General features: G+C 42.6%; 1 protein-coding gene across 11 annotated transcripts in view; it reads left to right on the plus strand.

The window, feature by feature from the left end:
- The window catches only part of KIAA1328 (KIAA1328 ortholog), a 179,554-nt gene extending 171,433 nt beyond the window's left edge, over window positions 1-8,121 (plus strand). For all 11 annotated transcript variants that reach the window (XM_040090188.1, XM_040090192.2, XM_040090200.1 and 8 more), the window contains one exon: window positions 4,877-8,121. In XM_040090188.1, the coding sequence (XP_039946122.1) occupies window positions 4,877-5,093 (217 nt within the window). In that variant the 3' untranslated portion in view covers window positions 5,094-8,121. The remainder of the gene's footprint in view (window positions 1-4,876) is intronic.
- Window positions 8,122-15,590: the final 7,469 nt, after the last annotated feature.

Below are 15,590 nucleotides of genomic sequence, written 5' to 3' on the forward strand. Positions count from 1 at the left end.
TTTTAGTTTCTACATTTTACCTTTACTTATGTTCATTTGAGCACATTTCTAACATTCATATTTTATACAGTTCAACATTTACCTTTTATAATTTGATAACACGAATTAACTTTAGCACATTTATCACAGTTAATGATCTTTTCTGCATCATAATGGTTTATGATGTTTCCTGTTATCTTAGTGATAGACTACAAAACTCTTTTTACAATTAGAGTTTATAAACTCTAGCTGATATTTATTGAATTAAGAGTACTGAGAGTTTCTAATAAAATTTCCAAAAGGGTTTTGGTGGCTGAGGAGACAAATTTCTAGCAGCTTGTTGTAGTAATGCAGAGGTGATGAAGGAAATGCTTTCACAGCACTGCAATATCTGACCAGAGTGGATTTTGCTACCTGGGTCGCAGTTCTGCTCTGACCCAGCTGTACCAGCTTGACCCCAATGGTACCAGGCTCCCAGACTGGGCATCTCTGTGCTGATGTGTGAGCTGTATTTGGAGTTTTATGTCCTACAATAAAAGCAAAGGTGAAAGTTCTTCATTGAAAGAAGCGTTTCAAAGCTTCCTGTTGTCTAGTCTCCCTACTGTCATCTCTATCCTCTTGCCCATGGCCCTGCCTTCCTTCTGCTTTTTACACTCACTAGTTCTTGGTGTTCTGTCTCCTGATGAATATTTTTTTGAGACTTTAGAAGATTACTTTCACCAAACTTTATCTGTCTAAATAGATAGAATTCTACTTAAACTTGTAGACTGTACAAATTTTATTCTCCCATGATGAAACATGCAGACTTTCAAGCTCATTAAAGTTAGATGAAAAAGTATACATGGGGGAAGTGTCAAAAAAGAAGATTATTTTCCAGTCTGTTGCAGAGATGCTGTGAGAGGCTGGACTATTAATGATTAACGACTCATAACATTCACCCATTTGTGGAGGTGCCAAGGTGCTTTGCAAAGGCCAAGTTTGCATCTCTCGAGGGAGGAGGTGAGGTTTTGGGTGTACATCTGCTAGTCTGCATGAGACAGAAGAGGTGAACTCTCAGGGCCTGGATCCTGCAAGGCGAAATGGTGCCTCTTGCTATGCTAATTGCTCTTCCTTACATAACTCCCTCAGTTGTTAAACTGCCCCCTTCCCACCGGGGGAAGATCTGATGGGGCATTATTGGCTCAACTGAGAAGCAATCCCTGAGGAGGGATCATCAGCTGTCAAAGACTCCCCAACTGCCCTCAGACTCATTTCTGGGGCCCTCCACCAGAGTAATGAATGGTCCGCCCCCTCCCCCCCCAGCTCTGGGGAGGTACCTGGACATTTCCACCTGAGCATATTTTAACCCATTGGACTATGTGACATTTCATTCTAATTCACTCTAAGGGATCCATTAACAAGAACCTGGGTTACACCTCCCTTGCTCGCTGACCTTCCAGCACACTGGCAAATGTACAAAAAAAGTGAGGACGCACTGAATTATCACCATCCTTAAAGGGACAGTTGCCCATACAATTTTCCTTCTGTTGGGAGGGCAAAACCTATCAAAGAAAATATGCATAAGCACCAGCACTGATAGGACATTTGGTTGCTTGGTTGAACATCTATATGTGAGGAGTTTCTGTATGTGGCTTAATGTACAGTGCTGGTACTTCTGCAGAATGCTTGGGATTTTTTTCGCCTCTGGAACAGGAACAATACAAGGGGAGCCTTGGCCCTTAGTTTACTTTAAAAGAGAATTCAGTATTAACAAGCCAAATTTGCCAAATCAGTTTTCCTGTTTGAAATGTTCTGACTCTTGGGTGGCTGATCCTGTAGCTTTGACTTCACTGAAGCCATTAAGTGTTGTAGTAATAATAATAATAGTAATAATAATAATAGTAGTAGTAGTAGTAGTAATAATACCTGTTTTTACTTACGTTTTTATTCAAGTCATGCAAAGAATGCCTACCATGGTTTTATACAAAGTTGCATTCCAGGATTCAAGCATTCTTGCCATGTCTCTTTAAATATTAGGATACAAATAAATGGTTAGAATATTGTCTTTGCAAGTTTCAAACCATTCTAGGTCTACTCTGTTGCCTCCAGCCAGATGCTGTCTGATGTTACTTAGACAAACCAGGGCAAACCATTATCCTGGGATTAAAAACTAAATACCTGCAAGGAGCATTCCCTTTATCAGATAATGCTCTGTTAGCAGAATTCATTCACGTTATTGCATATATAACTCTGGTGTCAAATAGACTGATTTACAGCACCTGGTCTTTTACATAATCTTTGCTATTTGCTGTGCTTGTAATCTGCCAAATCATTTAGCCTTCCTGATAGCAGAAATGCTGTAAAACTTAGATAAACTTGCAGAAGAAATGAACTTGAAGGTACTGCTGAAATCTAGGGCCTGCACATTTGCTGTAAATGCACTGGATGGTTTGGTTTCCCCTGCCTAATCTGTGATTACATGTGGCTGCTGGAGAAATTGAAATTTTATGATAGCTCTACTGTCAGAGGAGATAAGCATTTGTATGTTAGACTAGATTAATCTAAAAAGAAGTTTTAGGTGTGGCTAATGAAAGCAGTGTATGTGTTAACTGGGTTTCTTTGGGGTTCAAGTCATATGTGTGTATTTGTATAGAGTCTAGTCTTAAACTTTCTCCATGTAAAAGTCTCATATATCTGTGCGCTAGTTCTTGCTATCAGTGCAGCTTATTCTATTTTATGTTGGAGATATCTTTAAGGAGTTTCAGTTTTTAAGGGTACTTCCTGAATGCTAGTGTAAGCAATAGATGTCTCTAAAATGGTCTGGTTTGGATACCCAAAACTCCACATCCTTCTGAACTTTTTGATTACAATAACTAAAAGACATCATGTTTGCTTAGGGTTAGCCACAAACAAGATCCAATTGAAACAAAAGATGTATTTTTTTTAATTTTGAGCCACTCATTTTTTGCTACTTAGATAATAGATAGGTAGACAAGCTTAAAATGTGGTAAAGAAATTTGCAAATTTACTTTTTGATTGTGAGATTAAAGCTAGCACATCTGTAGGAAAATAAAACAATCAGTAGTCAAATGGGAGGGAGCCCTGCAAGGCAGTAATGTCAAGTCAGACTGTATTAGAAATGACACTGACCATCAGATTGGAAGGAACAATAAAAATTGAAAGAAATAGCTTTTATAGCGTAACTTCAGTAGTCACCATTAACATTGGTATTAACACATCAGTACCACTGCCAAATCCTTTGAGCTGAAGGGCTAGCTCTATGTCTCAGACATAAAAATGAGTTATTTTGTTATGGACAAGGTAACTTGTCATGTCAAGCTTCCCAGGAAGGTGGTGGAGTCACCATCCCTTTCGTGGTGGCTTTCAGGAAATGACTGCACGTAACACTTGGTGCTCTGGTCTGGTTGGCAGGGCAGTGACCAGTCAAAGGTTGGACTTGATGGTCTTGGAGGTATTTTCCAGTCTAAATGATTCTGTGACAGTATTCTGATGATGGATGGGATGTAGTACTTACTTGTGGTGATAAAGAAGTGTGTTTTTCATGGCATGGCTAGTTCAGGATAGGAAAATCTTTTACTTGCTGCTGCTGCACAAGGCTGTTGGACAGCACAGGTGGGACTTTAGGAGGTACATTGGCCACTGCTAATCTCTCATGTCCATAAACCACTGTAAACATTTGTTCTTAAGAATTTTTCATCCCATCTGAGTTGAGAAATGTTCCCCAGCTGTCTTAGCTGTTTAGTCTTTCTAGGTTCTTACAGTCACAAAAGTAGAAATGGAGGGTTTTCTCAAAGCAGAGAACAGCTCGAGATGTTTCTTCATGCTGTAGATGAACTCTGCTTACAGGAGAGGTACCCTATAGATCCAATCACTTGTGCTGATAGTTTCATTCAGATGAATAAAGTGAATAATGTTTTGTAAATGAAAGTCTTTGAATGTGTGAATCATTTCAGGGTTGAGAGCATCATGCAGGTTGGTGCTAACAACAACATGGAACAAAGAGATTTTGGGTAAAACTCTGGAGTGATATCTCTTGCATATCACTATGGAGATCACTAGAGAACAGGCTCCCTAGGAAAGCAGTGGAAATGGTATTTTTTAAGACATTTAAAATTGGACAAGAGGAGATATATTGTAATGATCAATCCTGTGCTGGTATTTAGAATAAATCTTGTCTCCTGTGAATATTAATAGGAAGTACCTGCCATTATTCAGTGAGCATTACCAGATCATAGTGGCTTGCAACCTTCCCCCACGTCTGTACTTGCACTTAAAAGGACAGCCTGAGTGATGCTTAGCACCTTTGTCTTTTCTCTTGGTGCCCCAAGCATTGATTTTGTATTGCCTTGCTTAGATTCTATTCCTTCAGTGCTTCCATCAGACAGACTCCATATAGTACACAGAGATTTACAGGAAGCACATGTAGTTAGTGGCAGTAATCATAAAGTCCCCTTCTGGTTTCAATTCCCTGTGAAACTAAATCAAGTGTAGAGGTCTATTCAAAAAGTAAAAAAAAAAAAAAAAAAAAAAAAAAAGAGTGCGGCATACATATAAGTCACTTTACCATTACCGGCGTGGGTCTGCCTTGTTTGGTGTATTTGACTGTCATCTCTCAGAGGTCTGTGTTCAGTCTCCAGAGTGCAACTAGGACAATACACACCTCAAATGTAAAAGCTGATGAAACAGCCTAAAATAACCTTTGCTTGCCTCTTTTTCAGTACCTCTGTGTACTGAAAAATTACTGACATGAGTCCATACAGCAAAATTTGTTCTGTGCCGGTGGCCCCTGTCAGACAAATCTAGGTCTAGTCTGATTTATGGAGGCAGGAAAACTGGATTCAATTCTTGCACAGTGCTGTGATCTTAATAGAGCTCTTTTCTCGGTGTGTTTCTGTAGGTACAAAGCTTCTCTTCTTGACCTGGTGGAAACTATGAACCCAGTATCAGCTGTGGGACATCTCTGCCAAGAACCTTGTGACAAGAGCAGAACTCACACAGCCTGCTGTGCAAGCCGTGGGCTGTCCTCCTCTTGGTGTCAGATCCCCTGCAGCCCCAGGACCAGAGCAGATGAGCTGGAGGAGAGTCGTCTCCTTGAGGAGATCTTCTTCATTTGACACAACTCCTTGGTCTACAGCTACTCTTAAATTATTTGAGTGATCACTGCTTGTTTTCCCTCTTCTAAAACATAGCTCATTAGCATCCAGGTTCATTTTGGATTTAGTAATCATCATGCGAGTATATTGGGGTACGCCAGTCAAAAAGTGTTAACTTTTTTCCTAAACCTTTCATGTGCCAAGAAATCAATTTAAAATATATATTTTTTAATCTACAACATTTTCTAATAGATTGAAGTCACAGTTTTGCCAGTCTTATATCGGAAGTATATTTCATTATCGATTTTTTTGGCTCTAAAGCAGTTTGCAAGAACTGCCTAACATTCAAGAACCAGCATGTTCAAAGTAGATTATTTTTTAATTAAACAAGTCTGTTTAAAACCTGGCATATTATAAAGGTGCAAGCACTTTAGTACTTCTTCACTGATTTTATGATCTACATTTTCCTTCAACATTCTGATATTTAAGATGCTGAGTTTTTAGGGGATATATTGTAAGCTCAACTCTACAGTGTCTGATAATGTTAATAGATGATGTTGCAGGTTGATGTACTAGGCATGGGTTTGAATTATATTCCTCTTTAAATCATTGCTATTTGGCAGAGTTTGTATGCTGTGTAACGTAGCAGAGTCAGACATTGTACGGGTCCAAAACCTATCTGATGTACTTTTCAAGATGGAATATATATTAGTGTATAAGAACAGTCTTAAGACATTTTCACTAACCTGCACTATTTTGATGCTGCGTCCAGGCTCCATTGTAAATAAGGCAAATCACTAATTATTTCCACTAGCAGCTCACAATGCAAACTTTCCTGCCAGCTTTAATTATTCATGCTGTATCTATTTCAGTTTATTTAAATGCATTTCCATCTACTGCATGTACTTGGATATTTAAAGAAATGTGGTGAATTGGTAAAAATGACTGCACATTACAGGATTAATGGTCATTTTCTCCACAATGCAGTGTTCATATTTTATTGTAACAGTAGCCACCGGCATGTGTTCCTAGAAATATGAGACTAAAATACTCATTTTGCACAGTAAAATTGCAGCGAGGGGAAGGTAGAAGTGATCCAGTACAGGCAAGTTCTAGGTCATTTGCTCCCAAACACCACTTCATGGGCCAGTACTGATTTTCAGACAGTCTCTTCAGGCAACCCTGCTTATCTAAATGGCTGAGTTGAGTTGCTGTACTGATGCTTGGGGTATGGCTGCTGCCTGCCTCCCCATGCTGCTCCTGTGCAGTGTGTGATGCTGTGTGAGGTGGATCTCAGGCGGGATCCCCACAGCCCCTGGCAGCATCGTGCTCCATCAGTGCAACAAAAGGAGAATGAAGGGGAAGAAGAACCTCAGGTTACTCTGGGCTGCTTCATTCACGCCCAGTCTTAATCACAAATTGGATGGTATCCTTTCTGTGCATCCCAGCTGAATTTTAAATGCTGCTTAGAGGAGTTTAAAGGAGAAAGCAGCATTGCTGGACCAGAAAATTACTGCTGTGGAAAGTCCCTGCATGATCTGTCCTGCTTTTAGTGAAGTATTACAGTTTTCTGGAATATGTCCATCTGCTGTTGAATGTCCCTCCTGTTGTACTCCCTGAGCCTGTGAAGGCCCAGGTTTCTTCTAAGAGCTGCAAAGATGTATTCAGTGCCCTGGCCCAGGTAGAGCAGGTAGGGAAATAAGTTTTCTTATTCTGTTGGCTGTGTAGTCTGCTGCTTAAAGAGGGTAGGAAAAGGGAGGAGAAAGAAGAGAAAAATGTACAAGGACCAACAGGAAATTTGGGGATAACCATCACATACATCTTCGAGTTTGGGGGTTGTTACATGGTGGGTTTTTTAGCTTTGTTGGTGGTTTTTTGAAGTGCTGGCATTTATAGAGAAACAGTTCTCTGATTTCAGCCCAATTGCTTCTCGTCTCTTTCCAGTTTGACTGAAACTTTAATTGCCTTTTCTGATAAATGCTAACTGACCTTTTAAAATAGCAAAAAATACATATATGTTTCTTGAAAGATGTCTTTGTGTTGAGAACACTCCATGGGAGTATTCTGTTCTTTGGTTTTTTTGTAGGTGCCAGTATTTAACTGCTTTGGGATTCCTTATGATCAATTAGTCTGTAAAAAAATTCTAATTCTGAAGGTGACTTTTGGCTTGAATTTGTATTTTTTGGTTGTAGCTCTTTCTAAAAGGACATTGTCAGGGTTGTGGGCTCTGTGCTCAAGGTGCTGTCCATCAGTCAAACCTACACAGGGGGCACACCTTTGTCAAGCAAAGTGTTCTAGTAAAAGATGGTTGAAACACTTATGGGTGAAGAGCTGGATGCTTTAACTCTCTGTGAGATGTGGACAAAAGAAACAAAAGCTATTAATTTTGTAGACCCTGTGGAAAATCATTTTTATAATGCTGGCTCTTGCTTTAGTTATCAGCAGTACATTAGGAATAGTGTTTAGCAGTCAGTGCAAGCAAAGGTATTTTGCCACGAGGCACTACAAAGTTGAAGTTATTAAAACATTTATAGCCTTAGAAAAAAAAATCAATGATTGTCAAATAGGGAAGGACAAAATCAGTAGTTGGTACTGGGAGGGGAATTGTTTTCCATCTGCCTAAACAGTAGAGGAAATGCAAAAATTAAACTAGCAAAAGCAATGACAGTGTCCTTTTAAGTCTGAGCTTCTATAGTGGGAGCTGCTGCTGGGGAATTGGTCCAGCATAGACTTTTGTGTGTTCCCAGTGAATTTGCTTCAGCTACACATCAGGCTGTGTTTTCCATGAGGCTTTGTGGGGTAACATGACAGCTGCTAAGGCCCCTACCCATGCCTTCAGTTTGTGTCCTTCCCATGTGGTTTGTACACACACACTTGTTGGTTCTTTGTGTAGTTACAGCTTTTGTGCTCCTTGCACGTCACAGCAGTGTAATAATCACATTTTTTCATTTCTAGCCTTTCCTGTCTTGCTATTGAATCCCATCTCAAGCACGTATTTATATGTGTATATGAGGTCTTAATCTAATAAATTATCTGGGGGTTTAATTTATTCTTCCAGACTTTTATTTGGCTTATCTTCTGATTTTTGTCTAGCTCAGATGTCAATACTGCCACTGACAATGTGTTCCACTTCCCACAGCATCACATCATATTGTGTTGTGAGTCTCCAGTTTGCTAACATACATGAAGAACTTGTTTTAAGCCTTATCTTCCTCTCCAGGACATGGTCTTACTTTGAGAAGGAGCAAGGCCTCGTTTGGAGTGTGAAGTAGGAGAGAGGTCAAAAATACAAAGGAGAAGAGAACTGGAGAGCCAGCACCATGCTTTGGAACAAAAAAGTGAATTAAAGAGTAAGGAAGAAAGAATGGAGGTGAAGGCAAGAAAGGACAAAGATGCAAGGCAGATAACTGTACCAAAGGTGGAGATGAAGTGGGAGTGTGCCAGAGGGCAGGCATGAGTTGTCAAACCAGAATAAGCTGATGAAGGAAAACTGTGTGCTTGTATCTTAAAGTGAGAAATGTTTTCAAACACTGGTTCCCATAAGAGCCTTATGACTCCACTCTCTTTTCCAAATCATGTTCCTACATTTGAGGAGCTAATTTCCAAGGCATGCTTGGCAAATGAGGGAAAGAAGGAAATTATCTTGGCCGAACTTTAGCATCTCCCCTTTAGAGCAGCTGGACAGGGATGCCAGAGCACGTGGAGCACAACTGTGCAGAACCCAGGTATAACCCAGGGCATGGACTGAGACTGAACTTAATTGCTTGCAAGGAATGATGACTTAGATGGCTGAAGAATAGGAGACTGGAGAGCAAGAATCAGAATAAACAAATAAAATTTACAGTGATCCAGTGAGCTGTGGAGGATTGGTGTTAAGGAAGGAGAGAAAATGACTCAGCTGCACTTCAGAGAGATTGAGCCTGAGATATCCAAAAAACAGCCCTTGAAAAGTGCATGTGAGCCTGGGGTTAAACTCTAGAAGTTGCAGCAAGGATTTTCTCAAATACGACCTCCAGGCTGTATTTGAATTTGTACCATCTGTAAGGGAATAAACACAAGCGTGGTTAGTTAGAAACCTCCTTTTTCACTGTTACTAAATTTATGAAATTGTGTGCTAATTAGTGTATGATTTATAAATTTACATAACTGCATTCTACATAAAACAACACAGAATATTGAATGAAGTCATTTAAACCAGCAGAAGCAATGTAGTCTGCTCTGACTGGGTAGCTTTCCTCCGGAAAATGCCTCTCCCGATCCTGACCTGCTCCCTGTATCATTGGAAGGCTTGTCTGCTCACAGCGACAATAGATGTTTTACTATATTGTAACTCCACATAGCTGAGAGACATCTACCTTGAGCATCTCTGGCACAGCTGTGTAGGAGAGCTTTCTTGGTGATCGCTGACTAGGAGGTTTGAAAGCAGAATTCAGCTAAAAAAAAGCAAGAAACCCAAATTGGCCTGGCCAGTGTTGCTGCTTGAGGACTCCTGTATTTGTTAACGTGGGGGTGGAAGAGCATTGAACTGCAGGAAAAGAATGGGCTGGGGGGTAACTGGATTTGTTTTACAACTCTGGGGAATCCAATTTGCCTCCCTCCACAGCGTGCTGTGGGTTCTGTGCTGAACTGTGTTTAGGAACGCACCTCAGAGGGGCTGTGACCTATATCAGTGCCCACAGCAGAAGGCACTGGAGGTATCCACCAAAATATGTCTGTGAACTGTAACCTGTAAGAACAGAAACATATGGGCCAGACATTCTTACTGAACAGAAGCTGAAGCACTCAGGCTTCATGTATTTTGAGGCTTGAAGCGGTTATTTCAGGCATTGGGGAGCTAAACTGGAGAAATTTAGTTGTCACTAAGAGGTGAGGTCCTGACATACGTGAGGTGAGAGATGGCCAGGTGGTTCCAGCAGATGAACTAATCCATGAACTGCAGTGAGAGCTTAGTTTCCTTGATTCAGGATTTGTCCTGAGTATGTAAAACAAAATAATTTTCACTCACAGCATTCAATAACCAGTGTGAGTTCATTCTTTCTGCTCCCCTGTCTACAGACAAGAGGAAAGTGAAAAGCTGAAAAAAGGTATATTTTTTGATTGCTTACTGGCAACTACATTAAAACTTTGAAGCATGGGTTTGATTAAAACACTTGCTCAAACACAAAGTGTTGAGTACTGTGAGCATTAAGAGCAGAGTGGGAACTCCTCTGCTACACCTGATAATAAGGGAAAGGACAAGATGAATTCATAGACACAAAATCTAGTTCATTCTTGGATTAGAGATGACTGAGGAAGTTGCATTGAGATTTTAAAAGTGCCTTGTCAAAATCTTCCAGCGTGCAATTATTCTTGCTTCTATAGAACTGCCTTATTTTGAGGCTGAGATTATCTCCTGAATTTCCAGCTGCTGGAGTGTGTTGTGGATCTAGAAGCAGGATTACAAAGTTGCCATGTTACCAGTCTGAGTACCCCGAAGGCAGTGGTAAACTCCTGGTCACATCTTCTCTTTGTTGAGGTGGCATCCTTTATGCCTTGTGTCCTAGTGTCTTTTCCAGCCCCTGCATGATTTCCTGAGGGCCTGTTTCTGAACTTCCTTTTCTGAACTTTCATTTACGTGTCTGGAAGGGTTTACACTAGAGCAGGATACCCAGTTCCAGTGCTGCTGATATGAAATGGTGACAGGGTGGCCTCATTTCTGCACAGCCTTTCCTTTTTGCCACTTTCAGAAGCCTTCCGGGTTTTGGTGGTGTTGTTGTTTGGGTGTTTTTTTCATTTTTTTTTTAAGTTTGGTTTGGTTTTGTTTTTTTTTTGAGGTTGGGCTGAGTACCAGGTCTAGTTGCATTTCAGATCATGGTTCTGTTTCTTGAAGCAGAAATTCTACAAGAAGTGAAACCAGAAGACCCTGCTAAATTTAGAAGAATTGAGGAAGAAAGAATAATGTGAAGTAGAAATACCAAGCAGGAAAGAAAAAGATTTGAGGACTCAGTTCGGGATGGAGCATGAACTTGTGGGTGCAGTACCTGTGAACTCAGACGCCTTGATAACAATCTGCAAGACACATTCTTGATGGGATGGGGGAGACCCAGACAACACAAACTCTTAGAAGGAGAAGAGTGAACAAAGTACAGGGTGGTGATAGGAACGAAAACAGACTTTTGGAGAGTTTTGAGCTGCAGGTGGGGAGGCAATGACATCTCTGAATTGCAGAGGAAATGGCTTCTTGTCAGTGGAGCTGGTGCCCCTCTATTTGCACTTGTTCCTTTAGCACAGGGATCTCATTACCAGAGAGCTTACTGGCAGATTGGAGAGATCTCAGTGAGGAGTAATAAAAATGATCAGGGACTGCTATAATTGACATAATGAGGAAACAAGATGAGAAGAGTCAGATATTTATAGCATGGGTGAGAGAGACAATTAAAAGGTGGGGTGGGAGATGGACTAGATGACCTGAAAGCCTTGTCTGCTTCTAATAAATCCTTATCATCTGCTGAACAGAGGACTTGAATTTACCGAGGCTGTCAATCTGACTCTTAACAGCTCTAACTTCCTGTGTTGAAAAGCTCAGGTGGGTGTACTTTGGCTATATTGGCACTGTCAGGATGTCACTGGTGCTGTACTTTGTTTAAAAAAGTAGTAATCACCCATGTTGTGGAAAAAAAATGACATGCTGACAGTAAAAAGAAAAAAAATTAGGCCTTCATAAAGTAAAAAGCCATAGAAAACATTGCTGAGGGAAGGAATGCCTGGTTGTTCAGCTGATGATGCTGAATTCTTCCTGCTGCCTGGAGGGTGGCCTGTGAAGGAAGGTCCATGGGGAGGGAGGTGTGAGAAATTTTCTCTGTGAGCTGGCACCCAGCTGTGCATGCAGCTGAACAAAACCACTGCTGCCCAGGACACACAGATGTGCATAGGCTGTTGCCCCTAACAGCTGCTGAGCTCCACAGACAGCTCTTGGAGCAAGTTTCAAGCCAGGCAAAAACCTTCCAGTCCCACTTAGGGCTACAGCCCTGTGTGAGGTTTTGCTTCCCTTCCTAGTTCATCCACATGTGTTCCTACACTGGGGACAGGGTCAGTGTCCAGGCAGTTCTTGAGAGCTGCGCATTTGCTGTAGACTTGGGAGGCTACAGCAGGGTTGGAGGCAGCCAGGCTGGAGACATCTCAGCTCCTGGGTTGCAGTCAAATTAAAACACTGCTATGGAAAGCAACGAGGCTGTATGTGTTGGAGGCACTTTGGGGAAATATCAGAGCAGTGCTTGTTGAGTCTGATGGTGGAGTAGCCACTCTTTTAAAATGATACCTGTTTGCAAAGGCCACAGCTGCTGTCATCCGTTTCGCATTAGTCTGACTTTCACAGAGCAGACATAGCCTAGGGTGGTGGAAAGGAGAGAAAGGTGACAAAAAAAAAAAAAAAAAAAAAAGCCATTCATTTTTCACCATTTTTTACATCCCTCTGAGCTGCAATACCAGTCTGTGGCTGAGCAACAGTAACCTTATCCAGCGTACTGTTGATTTAAGCCTCTTGGATTTATATAACTTTGGAAATGGTAAACTATATTAATTTGCTGTGTTTTCAAGGGAAAGTTATTTATTGAGAGACATTTTTAACTCAAGTGCCAGGAGCCTTAAATCATTATAATAAATTCATGCTATTCAGGCTTTCTTACATTGTAATAAATTTGTTTTAAACATGAATGAGGAGATCCATGATTTCTTTAATATACTGTTATGTATTTCCTTTCAAAATGACACAGCTCACTATATCAAGTGGGAGAATAATAGTGAGAGATTTACAGCACTTAAGAATAACACAGTCTGGGAATGTGACATGTGAACCGTGGGGCAGGGGGCTGGAAGGTGCGGGGAGCCCATTACTGCTCCTGGTGGCCCTGCCGAGGGTTAAATAGCAGCAACGGGTCAAGATCAGTGAGTGAAACCATAGCCTGGTGGGAGGCTCCCTGCAGCGTGGGAATCACAGCATGGCCTTGTATTTTATTCCCATTCTAATGTGCAGTGTGCCATCAGAGCACCTGAAAGGTGACAAGCACCATCTGCCTTGACCTGGGAGGGTGACGGCCCAACAGCTGCCTGACTGGGATGCAACCTGAGCCAGAGGTTTGCTTGCTCCCTTTTACCAGGGACTCATCCCCTCTGGCTGTGCTGGTGTGTGGGGAACAGACTCCTCAGCGGTGGCTAGTGGCCCTGGAGTGTGGCGAAGAGGCACCAGGTAAGCACTCAGATAAATTTCAGTCTCTGTTCTTAATCCCTGACCCCCCATTAAACCCCCGCTGACCCTTTCTCTCGCTGTTACACACATGGACAGCTGTGAGCGCAGGACAATAAAACTTGAAGCTGGCTTTACATCAAGTTCTCCCAGCTTCACAGGGAGAAGGAGCTGGCACAGACACAGCTTTGGTGACGTCAGCATCAGAGGGCTGAGATAAACCCACTTTGGTAGCACAGCTCTTCTTTTTTGGGAAGCAGAGCCCCTGTGCCCCATGAAACATCTGCTGAACTTGTGTCCCAGCTTCATCTCATCATGGAGTGCTGCAGAAACCTGGTCTCATGTTTGTGGTGACCTTGGGATCAGGGTTGACTGGGGCAAAACATTGCAGTGCCCAAACTACAAAGGCCAGTTGGTTTCCTAATGTCTAATGAGAGCAGTTACCCTCTGATATACCCAAAAACCTTCAAGCTTCTCAAGGCACAGCCTTATTGTAGAGACCTGAGGAGCTGTCCTGCCATGGTATGAAAGTCTGCCTCTCTGGATGCCTGTGCACAGAGCCAAAAGCATTTCCCTGGCTATGAAGGATTAATGGGTCTTTGGTGGGTGTGGCTGTAGAGGGTAATTAAATGCTGCTCTTTCCTGGGGATAAAGGAGATGGTCCTGCTGCTGCTCCTCACCTGGCTGCAGGTTGGGTGCAGGACACTGAGGACTTCAGCTGCCCAGGAAGGGGACTGATGGTGCACTGAGGATGTCTGTGGGCTGCTGGCATCGCAGAGTTGTATAGCTTAGGAAAGGGGAGGAGGGGATGGGAGAGGGCCTCGTGCTCAGAGAAGTGATGGCAGGACCTCATCTGTCAGTGCAGAAAAATGTCTGGCTAATAAACTTGCCAAACGTCCCTAATAAAGAGCTGGATGTGTTATCATGTGGAATGGTTTTATAGGGGACAGCCATAAAACGTGCACATTGCCCTTTAAAATGCCAGGACAAGGATTGATTCCAGCAGGGTGGAGGGAGAGGAGGAGGGAAATGAGGCTAATTGGAAAAGGGGGATAAATCCAGGGGCTCATTTCTCTGCTGTGGGTCTCCAGGGTGTCAAGGAGTAGTTGCAAAGTGGGATTCACTGCCTTATGGACTGTGCCCGTGCCTGGGCTTCTCTGCTGTGTTCCCACTACTGTGTGCAGTGCTGGGGTGTTCTTTCTGGCATCTGTTCCTGCTGCAGGACTCTTGGTGCAACTAATACAAGCCCAGGGAAAGCTGTGGAGATGCCTCCATCAGCTTTCTTCTCATCTGTGCTTCTCCTTATAATCCCAGAAGTTCAACATCCATTACCTCCTCCTGCCAGTTCCAGTAGCTCTGTCCTGCCTGCTCAGTGGTTCCATCACCTCGTCACTCCCTTTCCTTCCTAGTGATTTCAACTCCCCTGTGTGTGGGAGTGCATCACTGCTGAGAGGTAAAACACAGAGGCTGGGGCAGCAGTTTTGGGTCCCCTTTTCCATGGACAGGGCACAGCCTGTCCTGGGAATGCAGGTGTGAGTCTGTGCTTTGAGCTCTGCTTGAATAAACAGGAGAGAGGAAGCTGGAGGGAGGCCCAGGGTGTGTTTAGTAGCAATCAATAAATACATTGTACTCCAGCTCACTTTTAATGCTGCAGAAAACAGGCAGTGATTTCACTTAATAAATGTGGACAGTGTTGCAGAGCTACAAGAGCATCTATCATGTGAGAGAGGATTTCTGCACCACAGGGCTGCACGTGACCACTGCCCAGTACTATCCACAGCTGAGGCCCATCAGCTGCCATGGGCAGAGGGGCCAGCCTCTGCTTTTTCATTTACTTTTTTTCAATTTCCCTTGACAAAGACACTGGGCAGCCAAACCTCCATGAGATCTGGTGGAGGGAGAAATAAAAAAACCCCAGTCCCCTCAAAGTCACTGAAAACCTTCTGATTTGGCCACTGGGTGAAGGTGGGCAGGCACTGGAGAGATGGAAAAGGACTGAGCCAGGAAAAGTCAGATTTTTGTTGGCTAGGGCTGCTTCAAAGAAGTTTTTCAGTGTAGATGTTTTGGTGTGTGCCATATCTCGCTTGTCTGCCCTCTCTGTACATGCAGCACTGCCGAATTTCAAATTAGAGCTGGAGGTGATACCCCAGTCAGGGTGCCTGCATCCCCTGGCTCTGAAAATGCTTTTTGGCTACCCACAGTGATTGACAGAGATTTTGAATTCTCCAAGCTGAATGGCGCTCAGGTCCAGGTCTTTCATCCCTGTTCCACAGTTGTGAAGTTCAGAACAATGTACA

The sequence above is a fragment of the Hirundo rustica genome, chromosome Z (assembly GCF_015227805.2).
Source record: "Hirundo rustica isolate bHirRus1 chromosome Z, bHirRus1.pri.v3, whole genome shotgun sequence".
Classification (NCBI taxonomy): Eukaryota; Metazoa; Chordata; class Aves; order Passeriformes; family Hirundinidae; genus Hirundo; species Hirundo rustica.